The 20,566-nt window shown below is 39.8% G+C and overlaps 1 protein-coding gene across 1 annotated transcript in view; it reads left to right on the forward strand.

Annotated features, from left to right (window-relative positions):
* Positions 1–20,566, forward strand: part of ADAMTS16 (ADAM metallopeptidase with thrombospondin type 1 motif 16) — a 154,427-nt gene that overhangs the window by 65,808 nt on the left and 68,053 nt on the right. The window contains exons 11-17 of the mRNA XM_029219208.1: positions 7,395–7,490; positions 12,258–12,406; positions 13,594–13,766; positions 15,589–15,719; positions 17,661–17,784; positions 18,197–18,441; positions 20,304–20,442. Coding sequence (XP_029075041.1) covers positions 7,395–7,490; positions 12,258–12,406; positions 13,594–13,766; positions 15,589–15,719; positions 17,661–17,784; positions 18,197–18,441; positions 20,304–20,442 — 1,057 coding nt within the window. The remainder of the gene's footprint in view (positions 1–7,394; positions 7,491–12,257; positions 12,407–13,593; positions 13,767–15,588; positions 15,720–17,660; positions 17,785–18,196; positions 18,442–20,303; positions 20,443–20,566) is intronic.

The raw sequence follows: 20,566 nt of genomic DNA on the forward strand, positions 1-20,566 counted from the left end.
AAAATTGCTATTGTTTCTTCCTTAAAGTTTTATTAGAACTTACCAGTGAATCCTATCTGTGGGAAGGTTTTTGTAATCATTAATTCAACTACACTAACACATGTAGGGTTATGCAGAAGAAATTCCTAGCTAGACTGATCAGATTCATTGGAAAAAAAAATTAAACATCAAAAAATGACACAGAAAGAGTCCTTTTCCAATGATTTTTTTTGTTTGTTTTACCTGTTTTTTTTGGGGGGGGGTGGGTTACCAAAATTTGTTCGTAATATTCTCATTTATCCCTTGAATGACTGAAAGGTCTATAGTGACATTTCTTCTTCCATTCCTAATAATGATAACATGTGTTTCTTTATCTCTTTTTCTTGGTCAATCTAACTAGAAGTTTATCAGATGAATAGTCCTTTCAAAAGATCAGTATTTATCTTTATTAATTTTTAATGGAAATATTTGTTGGGTTCTTTTCTATTTCATTAATGTCTGTTTTGTCTTTATAACATACTAAGGCTTAATGTGACTTTCTTTTCCTTGCTGTTTATGGGATAAACTTGGATCACTTACTTAAAAATTTCTTCTTTTCTAATATAACCATTTAAATATAATTAAAGCTAGTAATTTCTTTTCTCAGCAGCATTGTTAACATATATCCTGAACATTTTTAGATGTTGAATCTTTAATATTATTAGCTATGAAATATTTTCTAATTTAAGTGGTGATTTCTTCTTTAACCCATGCATTATTTAGGAGTATACTATTTAACTACCAAATAATTGGTGATTTTCTAGACAGCTTATTAATTTTGATTTCTAATTTTGTTCAATTTTATCAGAGAATATACCCTATAAGCATACTTTTGAAATTTATTGAAACATATTTCATAGCTCAGCATTTGGTCTACCCTGGTGAACATTCTATGGCCACTTGAAGGAATTGTGAATTCTGCAGTGGTCAGGTATAGAGTTCTAGATATATCTAGTTTGTTAATTTGTCTGATAATATTGTTTATAGCTTCTATATCCTCTGCAATATTTGGTACTTGTTATGTAACAATTTAATAATTTAATAGATGTGAGTGTTAAAGTCTCTAACAAAGATTATGTATATTTCTATTTCTCCCATTAGTTCTATTAGTTTTTGCTTTGTATATTTTGAAGCTGGGTATTTAGGTGCATACACATTTAGGAATTTTATGTCTTCCTGGCTCTCTCATTAATATACAATAACTTTATTTTATTGTTGATAATGTTACTTTCCCTTGAATTGTACTTCATCTTATGTTAATATAACTACATCAGCTTATTTAGGAATACTCTTTGCATGATATCTTTCCCCACCCTTTTACTTTCCATTTCTCTGTGTTTTTATATAAAACATGTCTGTCATAACATCCTTTAGTTTGGCATTGCTTTTCTATCCAGTTGAACAATCTGTAGCCTTCCACTGAGATGTTTAATCCATTTATATTTAATGTAATTATTGACATAGTGGATTTAAGTCTACCATTTTGCTATTTGTTTCCTATTGTTCTCTTCCTTTTTGTTTGTTTTCTTTTGGATTAAACATGTTTTTAAAAATTCTATGTTTGCATCAATTTGCTTTTTAGCTATATTTTCTTGTATTTTTAGTGGTTACTCTAGAGATTACAGCTGCATCTTTAATTTACAACCTACATAGAATTAGCATCATATCACTTTATGCAAAATGCAGGAGGATCCTTACGACAAATAAGTCCATGTATCCCTCTTTCACAGTATGTACTATTGTCATCATGTATTTTATTTCTATGCATGCTGTAAACCACACAACACAATATTAAAATTTTTGTTTTAAAATAATGGGTTGCTTTAAAATAAAATAGGGTCATCTTTTATATTTACCCACATGTTTGCCATTTATTATTTATGCTTTCTTACAGATCAGTTTCAAATTATATCATTTCCTTAGGGGATGAGAAACTTCCTTTAACATTTCTTGTAACACAATCTGTGGCCACAAAGTACGTCAGGTTTTCTCTATCTGAAAATGTCATTAACTCACCCTCAGTTTTGAAGAACACTTTTTCTGAGTACAGAATTCTAAATAGTTTATTCTTTTTTTTTCCTTTAGACACTTTAAAGATATAATTCCATTTTCATCTGGACTCAGCTGTTTCTGATAAAATGTTTGTGATCATTTGTATCTTTCTTCTAACATTTCTAATCATTTGTTTAGACAATTCAGCAAGCTATGCATTTGGGTTATTTTAAGTTTCAGTTCCAGAATTACTATTTGGTTCTTTTTTTATAGTCTATATTTTTTTTAGGGAATGTCCCATTTGTTCACTTATTATGTCCATTTTTTAAATATATTTATAACATATTACATATGTTACAATTATATATTGTAACATATTGTTATTTTATGTTGCATGTATTTATATTATGTTATTATAATAGGTGAATCCTTTTGATCCCCTGAGGTTTGTTTTACTCTTCCTTAGGGCTCATCATTTCTGGTTTTTCCTTAGCCCTAGGGCATGGCCTGTACTCTAGTTTGTGGTTCTTACTCATGAGACATGGGCGCCCGGGATGCTTACTGAAGTCTCTCCACTTTATGTGGCCAGAACACTGCTGTCTCCTAGCATTGTGCATCTCTGTCTTCTAGCCCTTATCAGCTTTCGGCCTAAAGCTGTTGCCCTCTTCCAGGCCACTTGGAGTCTCATCCTGTGCATCAACCATTCACTCACCAGATAAGGACCTGCAGGAAATCCTCATGGAGACCTCTGGTGCTCCCTACTCAATGCAGCTTTCTCCTTTCTGGTCCCATTCCCACAAATTCTAGCTACTTCTGCAGCCCCAACTCTGATCTATGCACCCTCCATTCAGTGAGACTGCTGTTGTCTTCATGGGAACCATGTCTTTGCACCGTGGTCAGCAAAGTGTTCCCAGAGAGAGAGCTGGGCAAAGGTGATGCCCACCTTACAAATTCCCTTCTCTTGAGGACCATGTACTGTGTTGCTTGTTGCAAGAGTCTGAAACAACTGGCCAATATATTTTGTCCAGTTTTATAGTTTTTGCATGTAGAAAAGTAAGTGTGTTACCAGTTACTTCACCATGAACAGTAGAGAAAATACCTTTTGAAAAATACCCATTAAAGTCAATATTGTGAGCTTATTCCCTTTTCTGACTGAAGAATATAAAATAATAAATAACAAGGAAACTACCCAATGCCTCAACCAGTACTTGGCACTTATGGCCCATTCAGTAAGACTTTGCTGGGAAGGGTGATAGATGGATGGATGATGTTTTAGACAGGTTGAACCTTTTTTAAGTACCACGTGCCATTTAGTTTGGAAAGTTAAGAGATAACGCGAATGCATATGCATTCTTCTTTTGGATAAATAGATGTGTATTTGGTGTATATGTGTGGGTGTTTACATACTTGTTTATAAATCCACACACATATATGGCCATGGCTTTCTCTGTCCACTGATGACTTGTTGATAATCAAAATTAGTGATAAAAGCACACCACTGCTTGAAAAACAAATAATTACAATAAATTATATATCCTATTATAACATCATTTGTATATGCATTTTTAGTTTGTATTTTTGGAAAGTCTGATACTGACAGTTTGAGAAAACTAATCTGGTGGCATTCTATTCACAGTATGGAAATGCCACAATAAATCCAACACAGTCATCTGAAAATGTTTGTTTTATTTGGGGTATTAGGTTGCGATGTTAAACTTAACTAAGTCAGTATTATCAAAATAAGTCATTGTGAACGTAGCTCTTAAATTATGGGAAGGAAGAGCAAGTGAGAGAGCCTTCATTAAAGAGAGTACAGTATTCCTTAACAGCAAAGATAAAAGCAAGCATGAACTCTGTACGTGGTCCTCAACTTTCTTCTTCTTAAGTCAAGTATTAGTTATTTTAAACATTGTGTCTTTATCAAGTTCCTATTCTGCTTCGTCAACATTGTTTGGTGGCCTGACCCTGCAGTCTGAGATGCAAGTTGCCAGAATTACTTTGAAATTTGATCACCTTTGTGTCCTGGGTACTGTTGGTAAATTGGGAACCCACCCTCCAATCCAGCAGGTATTGCATTCCAACTTCTTGGCCCTAGAACCATGATTTAATAGGGTCATTGTTCCAAGAGGACCCTGAAGTTTTATTAAGAACGTAATGACCTACAACCATAAAGCAGAATTTAATACAACCATTGTACATTATGTCCAGAAGTTAGCAGTTAGGTCAAAGTGTGATAAAACTGAGAGGAAGTAATTGGTTTTTGGTTGTTTATATAATAAAATAAACATTGTTTGAGGTACTAGAATTTTTATTTGTTTTCCAGGATGGAATGTCACATTTTTATTAAATGACCAGCAGTTACATCTATAGGGCACCAAGGTCTCAAATCCTTTTTGACATGTTGGAACACAGTAACATGAATTATATATTTCAAGGCTCTTGTAACTCTGATTTATTTCTGCCTGGAGGCCTGGAATTGGGAATTGAGCAGCTTCCAGAATGAGGCTGAAATACACAGATGGCATAAGCTGGGCACAGACTGAGTTACAGTCACATGCTTTAGTGGTGAGCTGTCACCAGCATCCTATACTTGAGAGCTTCTTACTTAGAAAACTTAAAAACTATTGCCTTCAATAGTATCTTCCATTCATATTTCTTTATTCTGCAAAATGTTCCCCCAAACTACAATGTAAGAATATTATGAAAATCCTTTGAATAGTAGTCTAGGTGTAGTGTTTTCATATCATAATGTCACCCTCTTAAGTCATCTTAGAAGCTTTTATGATCACAATTCACTGATCACTATTCATTTCATTTTACACTAAAAATGTTCCTGCTCATTCTGTCCAAGGTTTCCATAGAAACAAACTAACAGATGTTCAACTCAGAAAGCATTTATTGAAAGCCAGCCAGGTACTAAACACTGTTCCAGGTATTGGTGACAAATACATAAAAATAATTTAGCATTTTAAAACACCATTTATTTTATCATCTTGCATCATCCCTGAAACTGCCTCCAGACTTAGTACCACTGGCTCCCTCAGGCCACAGCCATGAACCCAGGCTGGGGGCTGGGATTGAGCTCACATCTCCTCACACCTTTGAAGTGAGAAAGGACACTGACATGAGTTTGGTGCCTGTTAGGTGCCAGGCCCTGAGTTGGGCACATTACCTACCTATGACGCTTCATTCAGTCCCCAGGACAAGTCGATGGATGGTTGCATTCAGGGAGGATACCGGGACTCTGCCTGCCCAGGTTTGCCATGCCCAATTCACACCAGACAGGCTTACCTTCTCGGAAGCCCAAACCCTCACCTGGAACACTGTGTCCATCCCCCACTGACCCAACAACAGGAGCAGGTATCTCTGTCACATCCACCATTCACTTATCATTCACTCTTCCATCCGTGTGTTCATCTGTTTGTGTGTGTGCACACCCAGCCACCTAAATCAGTAGGTCTCTGAACCAGCACTCACGGGCAGGTATGCCTACCCTGCACCACTGTCTGGATTCTGGCTTTGATCCACCATATTTCCACCCAGATATTAAGCCGGGGTCCACAAGTTCGGGTTTCAAGGGAGCTTTATTTATATCCTGGTTTCTGTCACGATGTCATCCCGGGAAGCAAACAGAGCTTCCCAGTTGTCTCTTTGGAGACTTACAGATGCCCAGGCCCCTGCTTTTATGGATGCCTTGTGGTCCTCTTATGACTCTGATCTCTAACCACCGTTCTGGGCAAGAAGAGAGGTTCCCAGCACAGCATGCTAATTGATGTCATGAGAGCCAGGAAAGCACTAACCACCAGCGTGACACATTTGCCCCAGTAGCACTTAATGATTCTGGAGGACTCCCAAGAAAATGAAGTTTAGTGGTACAGCGATTGTAATCTTAAGAGGTTACTATGAATACCTTGAAATAAAAGCAATTAGTTGATATCAAAATTAAAACATTGAGAGTTTGCTTCTTCACAGTCCATGCTCTGAAAAGCTGTCTTATTAGTGAGAGACATACAAGTGGAAAAAAATATAAGGCAGTGCCTTTAACAAATTCCTTAACTTTTAAATATATAACAAGTACATTTATAAAGGAGATTTGAGAATTAGTTTTATGAAGGTAAAATTAATATGGATTATTAAAAGAGAAACCCTTCAAGAGTTCACTCACACAATGCAGAAGGTCTCCTGTGAGCACATCTCTAGCATCACTGAAACAGAAAATAAAGGCACAAGTGCCGTGAAATGCCATCTTTCAAGCAATATTAGGTGGAAGTTTTGCTGTGTTGCATTTTCTTTGTAACACAAAAACCCCAGTAGATGCAGCTATTAAATGACTTGGGAAATAGTGCAGCACTTGTTCAAATGTTCAGAACAGTTGTGCAGATAATTTAAGAAATGTTTCCATCATGTGCAGTTGAAGCTACCACCAGCATTCCTGAAGGTCCCATCATTTCATGAGTCCCACTGCTGACTGCCCTTCACTAAGATGTTCCTTTGGGCTCAAAAGGATATAGAAGTAAAAATAATTCCTTATACTTGGAGAGGCCTTTATTATGTATAAATCTCAGATCTTGTTTTATTTTATTGACAAGCAGCCATGTGGGCTTTCCCTCCTCTGCACACGTCTTTCTTCTTTCTCATCTTCCTTTGCACGAACCCTTCATTCCTTTTCCCTTGAATGTGCTGTCCTTGAGCTCAATAGTTGGCTCAGATGTCCATCTTCTCTGACTTCTTCCCTGGGTCCTCCAGGCAAAGCCCTTTTCTCCTGGCAAGCCCACCCTGCACTGTGTTCTTCCCCTTGTAGGGGCACCTCTTCCCATGTGCACCACACGGTGATTTACAGCTAACCTATCCCGCTAAGACCATTCTTGAGAGGGTAGGTCTGGTCATATTTCTTATGGAACCTCCTGCCTAGTAAGATAACTGGCATATTCTAGGACTTCATTGAAGATTTGGGGATGGTGGATGAGTGGGTGGCTGGATGAATGGATAGCTGAATAGAGGAATGGACAAGGAGAAGTTAGTGAAAGGTAGGATGGAGAATGAATTATAAAATGTTAGGTTTTACTGGGTTTTTTAATTTTAATATTTCACAGTTTTCTTCAGTGCCTGGATTAAGCATATTTTACTTTTTAATTTAGAAAGTGTAATTTTGTTAAATGTATGATGAATAAATATAAATAAATAGAGCTTCAGGGATAGAATTAAGTTGAAGCAAGTCTAGAACATGAGTCTTCTAGATCCTCACTCTATCATATGCACCTACTCCTAAGTAGATGTCAGCTTTCAATTTATATCAGTTGTTTTTCCCTTAATTTTTTCAGTGATATTTTTTCAGAGTTGTATGGATCATTTGTAATACTAATGACCTTTTTTTTCTCCTTTAGGATATCTGTAAAGCCCTGTGGTGCCACCGGATTGGGAGGAAATGTGAGACTAAATTTATGCCAGCAGCAGAAGGCACAACTTGTGGGCGTGACAGGGTAAGAAGCTAATCTTAGGTACATATGTCATATTCAGATGTCAGTCTTTCAACCATGCATCTTTCCTCTGCTTGCCTTGGTATTTTTTTAAGCCCATCCTTCTGATATATATGTCCATATCTATACCCATGTCAAAAGATTGTGTTTAATTTATATTAATTCTATGAAGAGGACTCCCCTTCATACTTTTCCAATGATATAATTGATGAGCTGCCTGGAATAAATAGACATAAATATCAGGCAACAGGTGATGGCTGAATCTGTTTAATGAAGGAAAATGTTAAACTCTTGACTACCTTTTAATCAAATAAAGAGCCAGCATTCAGCAGTTCTGTTAAAGCCTCAAAGCATCAGCTTGAAGAGTGTGGAATAGATCCTTCTGACCTATTGTTGCTTCTGTGAAAATGAGAGAGGTGCTCTAGTGGGGAAAAGAAGAAATTCATAAGACAGCAAGTTTATTACTAACTGGGGGGCAATGACAATTCTGTCATTAACACTTAAAAATAAATTATCTTAACAGTCAAGAGTAATCTTTTAATCCTTTTGATTTAAACTGTGATTGTATTTTTTTCAGAATATAAAAGACTATTGATAAAGATAGAAATATATTGGAACCAAATTTTCACTGTAACCATTTTCATCCATATGTATCTGAACTTTTTAGTGATGCTAATGAGTACAAAATAGAAATCTATGCCTAAATATCATTGATCCAGGATGTTTAAAGTCCGAAATAAACCTATCATACCATAAACATATTTAAATGTGAATACAAAGAGAAAGGATTTAAAGTATTAGGACACAATGCTAACATAATGCTCTTGGGTTGAATTATTGCAAAGCTGACTGAGGAAATGAAGAGAAATGAAGTAAATTTGCTTAAGAATAGCACCCAGTGACCATTCATCCTACACATGTTAATATGCTTTATTTTCAGACTTTCCCAGGGTGAAACTGATGTTTAAATCCTTCTAGGGATGTAGGCAGCAGTAAATTAATCCATAACAAAAACGTCTAATTAAAATGCTTTTAGTTTCTTGAAAGGGAAAATAGATTTGCTTAGGTACTACAATGTGGAAATACCAACCGTCACGGGATACCAGGGAATTTACCTGAACATTAACTGCAGGTGATCACGATTCTTTGCACATAACTGACTAAAACTGACCAAATTTTGCAAATCTGATAGTTTGCCAAATTATGCCTATTTATGGAAAGATTGGCAGCCCTTCCATTGTTGCCTTGGTGATGGTTCACACAGGTATGGTGTGGTTCTCCAGGTGTCCTACTTTCTTTAAAATCTACTATTTTCCTTGGATGAAGTTACAGCTGTGATGCCACCCATATATTCTTGTTACGTTCTATTTACCTTAAAAGCAATTAAATTGGTTTTCATTGGTATTTTAAAATATTTTTTTCCTGGTGTTTCCTCATATTGAAAAGAATTAAAGCACATTAAGCTGGACTGGATGCCTACAAATTACACAGCAGTGAGTGTTCTGCCCAGGAGTGAATGGCTGCCCAGTGGCCATGCTGGGACAAGCATCAGAAGTTCATGTAAAAGCCCCCTTTCGTGTTAGTTGTGTCATCCTGTATCACTGGTCCACAAGTGTCCATGAGGTTTATTGGTTGAGAAGCATGCATTACCAAAAGTCAGTATCTCAGTACTTTGGAATATTCCAGAACAATGGATGGGCTGTAGATAACTGACAACAACTGTACTGCTTCTGTGCATCTTTCTCCTAGATGGGAACCTATTTTCCTCCATCAGCTACCAATGCTGAGGCTCTGCATGGGTATGCATGCTGGTGAACCTGAGTGGTCAGTGCATCTTTCAGTGGCAAGCACTGTACTGAGAACGTTATATACATTGAATTGTCACAGGCACCCTGGACGGTGAGCCTAGGGCAGCCCCCCACTGTACACCAAAGAACTCTTCCAGGAAAAAGACACTCGGTTTCTCTGCTCTCATACCATGAGAAATCCAGAACAGGGGTCAGGACCACAGCCTGTATGCATGCTGAAGCAAATTCCGGTTCTTTAATGATCCCTAGTAGAAAATTAAACCACCTCTCACTTTGTGATTACGTTGCAAATGGTCCGAGGCACTTGGCCTGTGTCATTGCATTGGGTCTTTGGAACAAGCCAGTCTGGTGGTTTCCCTCATCCCTGATGTTCACAGGAGGACGGACAGGCTCAGGGCACCTGAGTCAGTGCCCCAGGTCACACACCTGGTTGAAGTGATACGCGGGGCTCATTTTCACCTCAAGAACGGTGTACGTTCTTGTGCCTCGTTATGCTGCTGCCCTGTCTGTACGGGATGTACATGTAACAATCCATGTAACAATGGATTCCTTGAACAGTATCACAACAGGGTGTGAGCCTTATCATGACATCACACTGTCCAAGATAAAGCCTCTTTCATAAGCCACACTCTCCATCGGTAAAATGTAAAATTGTGATAAACATGGGATTGTTCTTAGAAATACAACTGGTGCTTCAGTAGACATTTTATGTGTCCATTTCACACAAGGGTCTTACCCCCAACCACCCCACTGACTGGCTCCACAGGTCTATGACCTGCATGAAATTAGACTCAAATTGTATGTATGTATGTCCGTGTTTGTGTGTCTACGTGCACCTAGGCATTCCCCCCAACCTCCTTGGGAGAAGATGTAGTGCTTTCTCCTCAGAATCTCAAAAAGTTTTCTTAAATAATTTTTAAGGATAGTCACTTAAGGATACTCCTGGGCATATATCTGGAGAAAACCATAATTTGAAAAGATACATGCACCCCAATGTTCATAGCAGCACTATTCACAGTAGCCAGGACATGGAAGCCACCTAAATGTCCATCGAGAGATCAATGGATAAAGATGTGGCACATGTATACAATGGAATACTACTCAGCCATAAAAAGAGAATGAAATAATGCCATTTGCAGCAATGTGAATGGACCTAGAGATTATCATACAAGTGCAGTAAACCAGAGAAAGATGAATATCATATGATATAGCTTATATGTGGAATCTAAAAATATGATACAGATGAACTTACTTATACACAAAACATAAATAGACCCACAGACATAGAAAACAAACTTATGGTTAACAAAGGGAAAGGGGGTGTAAATTAGGAGTTTAGGATTAACATATACACACTCCTGGATGCAAAATAGATAACCAATAGGGACCTACTGTATAACACATGAAACTATACTCAATATTTCTTAATAACCTATAAGGGAAAATAATCTGAAAAAAATGGATATATATGTAAGTATAATTGAATCACTTTGCTGTACACCTGAAACTAACATAACATTGTAAATCAACTATACTTCAATTTAAAAAAGGATACTCTGGCAAAAACAAAAAAAAATACATTTGTAAGACTGTTAATTGCAGCAATAATTATCAAAGCAAAAGCCTGGAAATGATGCAAATGTCCATCAGAAGGGGACTGGTTGGAAATATACCTAATGGAGCGTTTTGTAACTGCAACAGAGGAAAGAGGGATGTGTCTATCTTCTTCTGTGGAATGAACTACAGAACATATTGTTAAATGAAAAAGCAGGATGGAAAAAGATGTGGATAATATGGGGTCATTTATGAAAGAAAAGGAAATACCAGTCTATATATAATTACTTATATTAAAAAATAAAAGGATAAACTCTAAATTAAAAAAAAACATAAACATTTTCTGTAATTTTAAAACAAAACTACACCAAATTTTATTAAAGTAATTCATAAACATCCCAAGCAAAATGAAACAATCTAACCTAAATAGGTTCCATTTAGGCTTTAAGTCAAGTTATTGGCTTAACTATGACCACAACAGAGGAATTATCCAAGTGACTTTAAAACCCAGCACTTTGTGCAGCTCAAGTAGAGTTCATCCAGTAGACACCAAGTACTGCAAGGAACCTTAAACAGTTCAGCAATCATATCGACATTGACAGGTTGGATTTGCTCTTCTGAAACTATTATTTTTATAGACTCCTACACAACGCTTTGCTGGCAGAATGTCAATTGTGCCCAGTGAATGGGTCCATCAGTGGGAAAACCAACACCATTGAATGCACGCTAGATCTTGTGTAGTTTTTGCATGTAGTGGAAGTGAAGAAACCATGTAGATTTTAGCAGAATTAACATCTATGAACGCTTCTCTGGAGAAAGGGGAGCTGATAGCATCTCCAGCCTCGTAGGGACAGGAGGAGCCCTGTGTGGGTTATTTCGTGTCCTTAGAAAGCTGTGTGACCTCTGACATGCATCACTTATAACCTCCAGGCTCCCAGCCCAGGTGCTTTGGAGCAAAAGCACAGAGCACCGGCCAGAAATGACAAGGTGTTGAGCCACATGGAACCTCCAACTGGATTTTTCTACCTGACAGTCAGTCTGTTCCGACAGTGAGAGGTGAAGAGCACGTTGTTTCCAGGAAAGGTTAGGGCTCCTACACCTGAGAGGTGAACAACTGGACTGAGTGTTCCTGCGACACAAATTAACTACATGTGTTAGGTTCCAGCAGTTCAGGCAGAAGTTTGAAAATGATTTTGCTCCGTGCCTTCCCTTTATGTGGATTTATAGAACAAGGCTAGGTCTGGAAAGAAGAAAAGAAGCTGCATCAAATGTATTTTTATTATGTGCTACCTGAGGGAAGGGATACTGATGTCTGCCTATGTGACCAAACTCCCCTCGGCTCAGCATTGCAGTAGTGATGTACTACCCACAAGTCATATCACTGTTTTGTTTTGTTTTTAATTTTCAGTGGTGCCGCGGAGGGCAGTGTGTGAAATATGGTGACGAAGGCCCCAAGCCCACCCACGGCCACTGGTCAGACTGGTCTCCTTGGTCTCCTTGCTCCAGGACCTGCGGAGGAGGGGTGTCTCACAGGGACCGGCTCTGCACCAACCCCAGGTGAGCGCACTGGACCTCCCTCCTCATCAACACCCATCTCTCTGCAACGAACTTTCCAAACAGCATGTAGACATAAGCTCAGTGAAAGTAATTCTGTACTCCCCATATTACTGTAAAAGAATGCTAAGTCAGAAAGCCCTTTTACTCAAGCATTTATTGTACAACGATGTCTCTGTGGTATAATTTAAGGTGCTTATAACTACCTAACCACAGCAAAAGTAACGGAGCCAACAGTGATATTCAAGAACTGGATTTTAACCATGCTTACATGAAATACCAAGGTTCTGCCTATAATAAGGAGATAAATCATAAGTATAGAGAACCCAAATCAATAGATAAGAATCAGTAAGAACAATCTTTTCATGTGAGAAAACCAAAGTCTTGGTTTTTCATCAAATATATTTCCCTTCACAACATGTGGTCTCAGTGTGTCTTCTGTAGACGATGAGGATGTTAAAAGCAGTCACCAATGCAGTGGAATGAAGGGGTTTTTCAGTTCTCCTTTTGCACCTATATGTGTTTAACTTATGTTAAGACTAAGTAAAATGATTTATTTCAGTCCTGTCTTTAACGCATGAGACCTGATTGGTCCCCTTCATCGACAGGGTGCTCTCGTGCTGGTGTGTCCACGTGAATTCTAAGGGATGAGAGGGGTGTTTGCTGTCTCTTCCAACCAGTGGAAGACAAGTGCTTGTTCTGTCCCCATCCGGTGTCCTCGCCTTGTCGCAAAGAGGCTGGTAGGGGAAAGAAGTTGCCATCTGGACAGCAAAGTAGTTGAATTTCAGTCTCAGTTCTGCTTTTTCCCAGCTGCCCTCCTGTAGTCATCCCCTCCTTTATGGAATTCGGAGAACAACGATGCTCACCCTGCCCCCTACAGGAAGATGAGAAAATACGTGCAAACTCACTTCCCATATTCTAACCTGTTCTACCAATGTTGCAATTATTTGCAGACTCAATAGAAAAGGAAAATACTACCCATATCATTAATATGTAAGAAAATGCCAGTGCCTTCTTAGGAATGCACTTCTTTTAACTGGTGACGGTAAGTATCTTTACTTAATGGTCACCAGTTTCCTATGTTAAATCTTTAACATTATCTGCTCCATCTCCCTAATAAGCCTCATTTCAAGGGAAGGGTGAGTGGCTATTCAAAGGCAAGGTTTCTAACTGGATGCTATACATTCCAGACCATCGAATGGAGGGAAGTTTTGTGCGGGATCCACGCGAACTCTGAAGCTTTGCAACAGTCAGAAATGTCCCCATAACAGTGTCGACTTCCGTGCCCTGCAGTGTGCCGAGTACAATAGCAAACGGTTCCGAGGATGGTACTACAAGTGGAAGCCGTACACCCACGTAGAAGGTAAATCTCAAATCCCACTTTCTGGTGGCAGCCTCGGGCTTCTTTACTCTTTAAAGAACTATGTGATCAATAGTGTGCATCCGGATAGACCTAAATTGCTGTTAGGGCAACGTCACAGGTTCTTTCCCTGTTGCTAGTTTGATTCTGTCTGCCTGAAGGTCACTGGCATCTTATCTAAACTTGACCAGCTGTGGGCTCAGAATAAAAGCAAACAAGATAGAGAGCATGTGCAAAATACCATGAAATCTTTAAAGAAGTGATAAAGCACTCAAAGTAGACGATTTATTGGTAATGAATCAATTCTTTTTTAATACAAATCATGGTAGTTGATGGTGATATGGTGTTGAGTATGTCACCCATTGAACACTCAGCATTGCCAGAGAATGAAAGCAAATTCACGTCTTTTGGAAAATCAGATAATATACTACATATCTGGAAAGTCTCGATCTACAACTTATAAGCCAGGAAGTTTATTTGTACCATATATAAGACTGTACTCTCCAGTTAAAGAGAAATATGTATTGGCCTTCTGATCATAGTAATTTGAACTCAGTAGCTCAAGTAGCATAATTTGAAGATAAATTCAAAGAACACCTAAGCATCTCATTCTTTGAAAATGAGAGTACTGTGTTATCCAAGAAACACTTGAGAAATATGTAAGTTGAGCCATCTCATCTGGCACTTAACTTTTACCATCCCAATATGTATAATGTTATCATGGTGAGAGTTTTATGGAATCAGCAAATTCTGGAAGGAAAATTTAAGCAGTTTCAAACAAAGCTTTTTTTGTTGTGTTTTTACTCCTAAAATTAAGTAAAAATTAAGAAAAATTAAGCCAGTGAGAAACAAAGGCACAGGAGAAAAGAGTAGAAAGAACTTCGAAATTGGGCTCAAAAAATCTGTGTGCTATTTCTGGCTTTGCTAGTCTGCAGTAAATAAATTCGTTAATCATGGAAACACGTATTAAATTTGATTCTTAGAATTATTCAGTTGGGTTTCTTATCCTGCACTATATAGAAAATACTTGTACATGAGTCTTGGGCATGTGAAAACTCCTAAGGCAGATAAATTTTTATTATCAACTGTTCTCTTCTTTACCAAGAAGAGAACAAAGGGGAAAAAAAAAAAGTTTCTACAAAATTTCATGTTAGCCATATAAGTCATAAATCCTTGAAATGGATTACCGAGAGAGTATATGAACTTGATCTGCCAATCTGTAGTATATAATGAGACCTATATTCTCCATGTATCAGTGTTTTTTGACAATCCATTATATTTATTTAAAAAACAATGTTCTCTGGAGATTTCATCCAAAAGTTATTCTCTTTATCAGTTTAAAAATACTATGTATTTTAGTAAATGCATTAGCTATTAAGAAATTTTGTGATTATTTTGAGTATTTTATTACACTTTATTTGTAAGAACTTTGTGTATTGCTACAAAATAGTAGTGACTTTTTGCATTTCTAGAAAGAGTAATTAACTATACTAGTAAAATAAGTGAACAGTAATGTAGTTCAAGTCAACAAATGTTTATTGAATGCCTACTATGTGCCAACCACTGTGTACGGAGCAAGGACCGATAAAGGACACAGTCGAAAAAAAATAATAGTGAAGCTTTAAAAAATATTTTAAAAAATTCAAGGGGAAAAACCAAGCCTAAAGAGGCAATTTATAAAAATGTCTTTGCAATGTATTATTGTGTGGGAGTTATTTTATGGGCAAAAAAGAAAAAAAATAGTCTATCTAAAATTTAGAGCAAAAAAATGATCAGAGCTTAAGTATCTTTCTTATTTGTGTTTGTGTGTGTATTTCTTTTTAAGATCAGGACTTATGCAAACTCTACTGTATCGCAGAAGGATTTGATTTCTTCTTTTCTTTGTCAAATAAAGTCAAAGATGGGACTCCATGCTCGGAGGATAGCCGTAATGTTTGTATAGATGGGATATGTGAGGTAATAATGATCATTCATTCATTCAACAAACATCTCCCAACAGTCTGCTTTATGCCAGGCATCCTGTAAGGGGCTAGAGAGACCAGACATTTAAAGCACACCCCTTCCCTCCAAATCACAGCCCAGAGGGAGAGAAAGCCAGATGAACATCTATGGAGACAGGCAGTGGCTTGTGGCAATGGAGGCGTGTGCAGAGAGCATGGCGGGGGGAAGGGTGGAGCTGATTCTCTCTTAGATGTGGACCTAAGAGATTTGTAGGGTTCCTCGGGGAAGGGAAAGGGAAGAGGGGTGTTGGGGAAGCAGGGAGGGGAACACAGAGATACAGGAAATCATGGGATGGTAGGAACCAGTTCAGGGGTCAGAGTACCCAGAGGCAGGCAGGAGCTGGGGGATGCTGAGGAGGTGAGTGAAGGGGAGAAGCTTGCAAAGGGCCACTTGCTGTGGGGACGAGGACTTGGGGTTTTTATCCACATGTCCCTGTGGAAGGCACTGGGACTGGGGACGCGTAGAGTCGCCCAATCAGACGGCAGTAGCCAGGCAGTGGCGCCAGAGTAAATGAAGGCAGGGACAGCACAGAGACAGGGGCCGCTTCACTGCTGTCGAGGGGGTCTCGGGAAATCGGCAACCTCACTTCTGTTGGAGAGGGACTCAGGGCACAGGCTGGGAAAGATAGGCGGCTAAGTGAACGCAACGTTCTGAGCTTGTTACCAGGCACAGAAGTGAGATGTAGGAGGGTGTTACATGCAATGGTCAGATACATTGCATGTAAATAATGGGCTTTTCAGTGAAGAAGTTACTCAATATTCGTATTCAGTGGAGTCCAAAGACCTTGGTTCCAGGTCTGATTTTCTTTAAGGTGTAGACCATGACCACAGTATAGTTGAATCATCCACTCAGACCCTCAGTGTAATCGTTTGAATGCATGAAGATTAGACTAAATGATTCTGTTCGGATCTCTTTCAGCCTTAAAATGCTCAACTGTCCACCCATTGTGTCTAATTATCAGTTGATTTGTTAAATATGTCATTGTTTTTATGTATTCTTAATGATACAGTATCACAATCCTTTATTTGTAATTCTGAAATCCAAAGATGTGTGAAATGGAAAGTTTATTTGACTGTAAAATATAAGCTGACCTGAATTTATTTGGTGGCAAAACTGTCTTGAATTGATACGACTACCTTCAGTTATGTTTATCCCGCTCACTGTAGAGATGTGCGCATTTTAGAAACATCGTTGCTGTCCGGAGCCCTGCAGGGACTCTCACATCATATGTGTGTTAATTACCTTCCCACAATCCAAAAAACTCTTGAGTTCTGAAATGCATCTGGCCCTAGGATTTCAAACAAGGGATTGTGGACTATAGTTCATCCATCATTTCTGAATGGATTTTTTACATAGCTAGCCTATAGTCTTTGCTAGGAAATGGAAAATTGGCAAGCATCACAGAATATATAAACAGCTGCTAAAATTCTAGACAGTAGCCAAATGTGCCTCTTACATAATTTACTGCTGGGAATAATCGCCCTGTGGCCTGTGTTCCTTCTTTGCCTCTGCACAAGGCGATTCAAAAAAGCACAAGGCGAATTCCAGTGGAAACTCGTGAGGCCACATTGCTTGTCATTTGTGCTAAGTGCTTTATATCGGTCTGAAATTTACCCACGTCTCCAGCATGACAACCCGATAGGTTTAATTCTGGGCTCAGTGTAGGACAGTCGTGTAAAAACGCCAAAGAGGACAGGGTATGTTTGCCATGCGAAGGTCTCCTCCTTTGGATGGAAGCGTAGTTGACAGTCTCACAGTGCACATACTGGGTATCCAATAAATATTTGTTAACTCTCCCGTGTTGGTGAAACTTTCAACTCGACGGGAAAAGGTTTGTGACTTTGCCCCTGTTGTCTTGTCTTTCATGAATGACACGTGACCTTGTGGGTCCCACAGAGAGTGGGGTGTGACAATGTGCTGGGATCCGATGCTGTGGAAGACTCCTGCGGTGTGTGCCGGGGAAATAACTCCAGCTGCACAACGCACAAGGGCCTCTATGCCAAGCAGCACCGTGCCAACCGTGAGTCCACCCACCGGAGCTGCCTGCCTGGCTGATCAAAGGGCGAAAGGAACCACCTGGTGGGAAGGATGGGAGGTGTAGTGCAAACAGCAGACAGAGTCCTGAGATCCCTACACAGACTCCTTGCCTGCTTTGCTTCTCAAACCTTCTGTTTTGATTGGAAGTGGTTGCTAGGGTATTTGAATTCAAGTGGTTTTTAGACACAGTGAATATTACAATAGCTCTGCTCCAATTAAAAAAATAAAAAACTCATTTATAGGACTCGTGCAATTGGATTGCCAAAACAGATCTCCAGTTTCCAAATTCTGATTCTCAAGGTTTGGTTATGGAGAACAGCAGGTGCTTAGGGATTTGCCTTGGCAGTACTGAGTGAAGCATCACATCCTCCCCCTTCCTGTCTCCTTTGCTCTAGAGTATTACCAGATGGTCATCATTCCTTCTGGAGCCCGGAGTATTCACATCTATGAAATGAATGTATCTACCTCCTACATTTCTGTGCGAAATGCACTCAAAAAATACTACCTGAATGGACACTGGACAGTGGACTGGCCTGGCCAGTACAAGTTTTCAGGAACTGCCTTCAACTACAGGCGGTCCTACAGGGAGCCCGAGAGCTTAATCTCCCCTGGGCCAACCAACGAAACATTGATCGTGGAGGTAGGTTCCAGCCTCTTGGTCTCAGGGCTTGGATTTGAGGTCTTAGGGTGTTTTTGTAGGTTCAAGGCTACTGGAAAAATATTACATCCACACAAAATTGTTTACAATTAGATAGTGTCTCAGAAACAAAACTAATCAATACATAGACTAAATGGGCCAGTGGACTTGTTTTGATCGCCTTTCATTTCTAGGTGTGGGATGAGATTTGTAATTACGCATATCATGCAGTCCCCATTTTTGCATCTTGATCAGTCGATTTTGACAAAAATCTGCTTCTCTCCTGTAAGCTCTGTGGCTCTGAGAAGCAGACACTGTGGGTGGCTCTGTGTGTGCCTGTTTGGGTGGGACCAGCATTCTGCCGAGTTTTGTGGAAATGGGAGTGAGATGAGAACCCACCACCTGGGCCCAGTGCCTGGCAGGGGACTGCACACTCACCCCCTACCCAAGCCCCTCTGTGCTCTACCCCAGATGGCAGAGGCTCACGACATACAAACGGGCATCTTCTAACAATGTAATTTGTCCTCATGGGACCGGGCAGGTGGTGGCAACAGGCAGTGGACATGCTAATTCCCTACTTTTTTTGTATTTCTGTGCACACTTAAAGAAAAGACTGGTTCAAAAGTTGCCCCCTCAACCCACACCTATGGGTGCAGGTGTGAACCATCCACAGGCCCTCCACCTGCTCTCCAGGCCTGGCAGTCCCATCCCAGTGTCCTTGCATCTTCCTGGGAGACACCCCATCTCCATACATCCTACTGCCATCGCCCCTCCTGATCCGGAGCTGCTTCCTCCGCCCCTTTATAAACATGTTCACTGTGAATTTCTGCCTTGGTTATTTCTCTCCCCCCATCTCAGGCTTTTAGCTTTAATACCCATGAGGAAAGAGAGATCGGTCAGGGTTGAAGGTAGTTGAGGCTTGTTGGGAACCTGTTTCCTATGCAAGAGGCTCAGGATATCAGGCGGCAGAGTGGCTCAATGGTCATACATTGAGGCCACCTGTCCAGGGCTCATACCTGTCCTGAAGCATCTTCTCCAACTAGACTCGAGCTATGTTGTCAGGGAGGGAACTGTGGGGCCAGGGAGTTTAGGGAAGCTCCAGTGACTTCATCCACTGGAACCTCCCATCAGGGACCAGTGAGACTCCAAACTTCAGAGATGGGATTTCTATTAACAGGCTAATGGTGAGGTTTCCAGAAAAGCCTCTCACCCAGGTCAAGGGATCGATACGTTTATAAAGGAAAAAGTAAGTGGTCCATGTGGTCGAGTTTCCAGCTAGGAGATGAAGAGTCCAAATGCAATTCCATGTGCTGAGCATTGCTCACAGGTGTGCCCAAGCTGAGAGATCTTTACTAGTAAGATGTTTTTCTCCTGGAGCCATACAGTACATGCCAGTAGGCAAAAGTCCTCTGCATCCCATCACAGGAGGAAGTACTCAGAGTTAGCCTTCATCCTGCATGGATGAGATCCATTCACCTGTTCTTGGTGGTTTGGAACTCACTAGGAATTGTGAAGGTGCTTTTTAGGTATCATTTTCTGATTTGCTCAGATGGAGAGCATTGGTGGGGCTCCCACGGTAACACGGAGGGAAAGAACCAAATGCTCTTGTTAGGTGGTAAAGGCTGTGGAAGAAACAGTAAATGTAAGGCAAAAGAGTCAAATGTCTACATATTTTATAGATGTCCTTGTGTCTAGTTTAATTCCTGTTTAGAAAGTTAATGCAAAATTTGGAGGATGGACAGTGTTTATTACTGTAATCACCTCCTGCTGGATATGGCTGGTGTTTCATGTAGTTTAAAACAAATTAGCTTCTATTTATTGGTTCTAACTTAACTCATTATCTTTTTCCCTTTCTTTTTTTATAGCTTCTGTTTCAGGGAAGGAACCCAGGCATTGCCTGGGAATACTCTGTGCCACGGTTGGGGGGTGAGAAGAAGCTCAGCACCCAGTCCAGCTATACGTGGGCCACCATCCGCTCCGAGTGCTCCGTCTCATGTGGAGGGGGTAGGTCACTTCCCACGGCTGTCCTGGTGATAGGCACAGAGGTGCTGGGTGCCTTAGGACCCTGATCCTCATCACTCTGCCCTGGTCCTCATCACCCTGCCCTGGTCCTCATCACACTGCCCTG

Source organism: Monodon monoceros, unplaced genomic scaffold (genome assembly GCF_005190385.1).
Source record: "Monodon monoceros isolate NGI ecotype Baffin Bay Population unplaced genomic scaffold, NGI_Narwhal_1 Super_Scaffold_12, whole genome shotgun sequence".
Classification (NCBI taxonomy): Eukaryota; Metazoa; Chordata; class Mammalia; order Artiodactyla; family Monodontidae; genus Monodon; species Monodon monoceros.